This window comes from Chrysemys picta, chromosome 10 (assembly GCF_011386835.1).
Source record: "Chrysemys picta bellii isolate R12L10 chromosome 10, ASM1138683v2, whole genome shotgun sequence".
NCBI classification, from domain to species: domain Eukaryota; kingdom Metazoa; phylum Chordata; order Testudines; family Emydidae; genus Chrysemys; species Chrysemys picta.
The window spans coordinates 188,899-194,097 of record NC_088800.1 but is presented as its reverse complement, the minus strand read 5'-3'; the positions used below and the strand labels follow the sequence as shown (position 1 = coordinate 194,097).

General features: G+C 44.0%; 1 protein-coding gene across 1 annotated transcript; it reads right to left on the bottom strand.

Moving 5' to 3' along the window:
- Nucleotides 1-958: 958 nt before the first annotated feature.
- On the bottom strand, nt 959-4,370 carry LOC101949855 (cocaine- and amphetamine-regulated transcript protein-like). Its single transcript, XM_005300628.4, has 3 exons — nt 4,146-4,370; nt 3,906-3,989; nt 959-3,464 (listed from the first exon to the last, which is right to left on the bottom strand). Exons 1-3 carry the CDS (start codon nt 4,281-4,283, stop codon nt 3,357-3,359), a joined length of 330 nt encoding a protein of 109 aa, XP_005300685.1. The 5' UTR covers nt 4,284-4,370; the 3' UTR covers nt 959-3,356.
- Nucleotides 4,371-5,199: the final 829 nt, after the last annotated feature.

Genomic DNA, 5,199 nt, shown 5'->3' with positions numbered 1-5,199 from the left:
CTGTGATCATCTAATCTGACCTCCTGTATAACACAGGCCATAGGAGTTCCCTGAATTAATTCCTGTTTGAACTACAGGATATCTTCTAGAAAAGCATCCAATTTTGATTTTAAAATGTACTGTGATGAAAAAGCCATCACAATTCTTGGTAAATTGTTCTCATAGTTAATCACCCTCACTGTTAAAAATGTGTGCCTTAATTCTAGTGTTGTTGACCTAAGGAAGAGCTCTGTAGCTTGAAAGTAGTCTCTTTCACCAACAGAAGTTGGTCCAATAAAATATATTACCTCATCCACCTTGACTCTGCCTTATTTCTAGTCTTTATTTTTCTAGGTTCAACCTCCAGCCACTGGGTCTTGTTACACCTTTCTCTGCTAGACTGAATAGCACTTTATTATCAAATTTCTGTTCCTCATGTAGTTATTTTACAGACTGTGCTCAAGTTACCCATTAACCTGTTCTTTGTTAAACTAAATAGATTGATTTCCTTGACTCTTTCACTATAGGGGTATTTTCCAGTCCTTTAATCATTCTTGTGGCCTTTCTCTGAATCCTTTCCAAGTTATCAACCTCCTTCTTATGTTGTGTACACCAGAACTGGACACACTATTCCTGTAGCAGTTACACCAGTGCCAAATACAAAGGTAATATAACTTCTTTTCTCCTACTTGATATTCCCATTTATATATCCAAGGATCACATTAGCCCTTTTGGCTACAGCATCACATTGCGAGCTCATGTTCAACTGATTATGCATCACAATCCCCAAAGTTCTTTTAAGTCACATCTTGCCAGATTAGAGTCCCCCATCCTGTAAGAATAGTTTATGTTCTGATGTATGGCTTTACTTTTGGCCATATTAAAACACATATTGTTTGCTTGTGCCCAGCTTACCAAGACATCAAGATCACTCTGTATCAGTGCCCAGTCCTCTTAATTATTTACCACTCCCAATATCTGTCACCAGCAAATTTTATCATTTAATGATTTTCTGTTTTCTTCCAGGTCACTGATAAAAATGTTAAATAGCTTAGGGCCAAGAACCATTCCCCAGAGGACTCCATTAGAAACACACACACACACACAAGTTCATAGATTCATTGGTTCAAAGGCCAGAAGGGACCATTGTGATCACATAACTTCTCCAAAATAATTCCTAGAGCACAGCTTTTAAAAAAAAATCCAATCCTGATTTAACAATTGTCAGAGATAGAGAATCCACCATGACCCTTGGTAAATTGTTCCAATGCTTAATTATTCTCACCATTAAAAATGTATGCCTTAATTCCAGTCTGATGAATAGGGCCCTAGGATGGCACATCATTGTTACATAAAAGCACTCTAACTCTCATACACAATCAATTTTAGACATAATTCTGGAGTCATCACTAGTATTCCATCAGGCTACATACATCAGGGAAGCAAAACATATGTCTTTATGCTGACAAAACTTCCACTGAAGTTGTAATTTTGCCTAAGTAAGGATTGGGGAATTGGGCCTTGGCACTTGCTGTTCATCACTGACATAGATGTCATATTACAATGTTGGATCAATAAAACTGTACTATGTGGAGTTTTATGCCCCTACCAAGTTCATATGTGTGTTCACGTAGTTTATGAATAAAGAGCTTTATCTTGCACCATAACTTGTGCACCCAAAGGTGGGATTTAATTATAACCTGAATTTAAATATCATCTACATTAAATTATAACGATTGTACTGTAAATCAAGATAGCTTCAGCCCTAAAGAGGCTGGTGGATTAATGGTTGATCTAAGGCCATCTTGTCTAGTGAAAAGATACATCTTTGCTCTAGAAATCTCAAATATAAATGAGAGTTACCCACAAGCAGAAACAAACACACAATAGCATTCTTCAGTAAAACACATATGGCATTCTCAGTCCTTGCTGATCCCAGATGCAGTGCATGTCCGAGTAGAGCGGAAGAATGACTTCTCGTGTCTTGCTCACAACACACCTGTTAATACATCCCAGAATCATGTTTGCTTTTTTTGCAACAGCATCACATTGATGACTCATATTTAGCTTGTGGTCCACTATAACCCCTAAATCCCTTTCTGCCATACTCCTTCCTAGACAGTCTCTCCTTCCTAGACAGATCTTTAGTTTGGCAGACAAAGGCATAACAAGATCAAATGGTTGAAAACTGAAACTAGAGAAATTCAGAATAGAAATAAGTCACAAACTTTTAACAGTGAGGATAATTAACCATTGGAACAATTTACCTAGGAACAGGATGGATTCTCAATCACTTGAAGCATTTATGGCAAATTGGATGCTCCTCTAAAACATATGCTTTAGTTCTACCAGAAGTTATGGGCTTGATGTGGGAAGGACTTGGTGAAATTCTATTCTCCGTGTTATGCAAGAGGTCAGGCTAGATTGTCATAATGTTCTCTTCTAGCTTTAAAATCTGTGAATTTATATTCATTTTCACTTCATATGCTTCCAGTTGCAAATTTTCTTGTTTGAAATCTTTTTTCTATTTCAGTACACACAATTTACCCAAACTAACAAACCAACCCTATATTAAAAGAATGGTATTGAAGTTGCAAAGTCAAGCACTCCAAAGTTAGGAAATACACCTCTACCTCGATATAACGCTGTCCTCGGGAGTCAACAAATCTTACCGCATTATAGGTGAAACCGTGTTATATTGAACTTGCTTTAATCCACCGGAGTGCACAGCCCCGCCCCCCCGGAGCACTGCTTTACCACGTTATATCCGAATTCGTGTTATATTGGGTTGCGTTATATCGGGGTAGAGGTGTACCAGAATTAAAGTTACCTGTGGAACCCTAACTCTGCATGGTTGTATATAAGCCTAATGCATTTTAACAGCACCCCTGCCAAGTTTCAAGTTCTTGCTGAAAATAATGGAGGCACTACAGCTCTTCCAAAAATTGTAAGAAAAAATTATAATAGAAAGTGCTAAGCAATGTAAATATAGGATTTGTTACTGCCCCCCTATTATAACTGGTATGTAAGTGTATGTTGCCATCCTATTACGTTACATGATTACATTGAGTTAATTCTGTTAAATATTTGGATTAATCTATGAAGATCTATGAAAAAAATCTTAATTTTCAGTTAAATTATTATGTTTTGATCTTTAATAAGTGTTGTGAAGCCTTACCTCTGTGGTCTTCATTCCTAATCTGAGGACAAATACAGAGGGAGAAGAAATATTTTACAAAGGAGATAAGTATTTTACATGGGTAGATTATTGACTAAATAGAAAAAAACACAACAACAAAGACAAAGCAGTGCGTGTCAAGCACAGTTCAACAGGATTTGGTTTCTTTTGTTATCTTAGCTCCTGGAGGTATTGAGGTTTACAAGCATTTCAGCAGGAAAAAGTTGCAGGTGGCGCCTCTGGGGCAGTTGCACAGCTTTCCAATTCGGGAGGCTTTTCTGACGGCGCATAGCTCCCCCACGTCGCACTGCAGCAGAGTAGAAAGGCAAGAAAGTTTCTTTAGTGACTCAAGTTTAGTGTTGGTGAAAATGCCCCTTTCCGCTCTTTGGCCTCAGCACAATTCACCCTCCCCAATATCTGTCTTTGTCATCTAGATATTTAGAACTCATCATATGTGGACGCCAGAACCTTTCTTCCCCATGGTTTGACTCTTGTGCTGAAGGACCCTGCTGTGGGGATGAGAAGAGCGTTCAGTGGCCATGCCCCAAAGTCTGCTTTCAGTAATAGGAAGTGAGCTAATTCGCTGTAAGAAAGCGGAGAGAGCAGCAGAGCTGCACTCAGGATAGGAACCGCCCTCGGAGTGCCGGCTTCCCTGAGTCTAGAAGGAGGGTGCCAAGGGAGAAGCGCTCAAGGGAGCACAGGCTGACCTGCTCGGGGCTACAGAATACATTGTCTGAAGGAGCCTTACCGCTGGCACTTGTCCCAGTTTCTTGCCCCAGGGTGGAATCCGCTTTTTCTGCAGCTTCTCCAGAGCCTCCTGCAAAGCCCCGAGCTGCAAAACACAAGAGGGTTCTGGTGGGTTCGGAGCAGGCAGGACCCCATCGACCCCTCCCCACCGGGTGCTGCCGGCCCCAGCCCCTCCTGCCTCCTACCAAGCTGGTCTTGGTATGTCGGTCAGCCCTGCCCGCCCCCTCGTGCTGGCACTCACCAGCTCCTTCTCGCTGGATGGAGGGCGCTCCTGGGGGTAAAAGCTGCGGAGTGCCCTGGTCTCCAGCCCCCAGTCCCCGGGCGGCAGCAGCAGCAGCCAGCAGCCGGCGGCGAGCAGCAGCCACCTGGGGCTGTCCATGGTGCTGTAGCTGCGTCCAAACTCGGGTTGTGCCGGCTCCGCTCTGTGACTCCTCTCCGACTCCTCCCCGCAGTGACGCCCAGGTGGGCGCTGTCCTGAGAACCGCCAGAGAGCTCGGAGGGAGGCGGCACTAGTCGCTTCTAGTCCCGCGGGCCTGGTCACCCCGCCGTGGATGGCAAGTCAAAGGGTCCCCGGTGGAAAACTCCGTCCGCACCGGGCTCAGTCCTAGTGGGAGACCCCGGTCTTGCTTTCACCCTCTGCAGGGTGCGAGGGTCCAAGGGCTGGAGTCAGTGCGTTCACACGTTGGGCAGGACAGGGAAGCGCAATCGCTGCCTGGGTTTTAGAGCCAGGGGCGGCCTGACACCCATTGTATCAATAATGGGGCAGCTGCTGCTGCTTTCCACCAGGTAAGTGTCAGTCGCTGTGAGAGAAGCTCTGACTCTGCTACAGGGCTCTTACAAACCCGGGTAAAATGCGGAGCCGGTTACAGTCAATGGGAGTTTTGTCACTGCATTCAGTGTGGGTAGGATTTCACTGGGGGGGGGGGGGGGGGGACGGACACAGCAGATGAGGCTAAGGCAGCTCAGACAAATCTGCCTTGTTTTCATATTGAGCTCAAATTAACTTCAGATTTTTTATTTTCATTTTCTAAAGGAAATCCAGGGGGTCAGAAACTGACCTGTACAAGCAGCAACAGCCCCTCCCATCAGAGAGAAGGACCCCTCAGGCACCTGTTGGGTTACAGAGAGACCAACATAGTTAATCTGTGCAGAGCAGGATCCTGCAAGCCATGCAGACTACTCCACAGGTAACACTGGTTTCTTATTCTGCAGTTATTCATAAACATAGCAGGCAAAGCTGATAATAAGTGAAATTCACCCTGTGCTGTGGGCCACCCACCAAGGCCTAGGCACTG

Bases quoted from the DNA above. Each gene is read 5' to 3' on its own strand.
- LOC101949855 (XM_005300628.4), bottom strand. From the start codon at position 4,283: ATGGACAGCCCCAGGTGGCTGCTGCTCGCCGCCGGCTGCTGGCTGCTG. The intron at 3,990-4,145 runs GTGAGTGCCAGC...TGTGTTTTGCAG, and splicing joins CATCCAGCGAGAAGGAGCTG to CTCGGGGCTTTGCAGGAGGC. The intron at 3,465-3,905 runs GTAAGGCTCCTT...ACTCTGCTGCAG, and splicing joins AACTGGGACAAGTGCCAGCG to TGCGACGTGGGGGAGCTATG.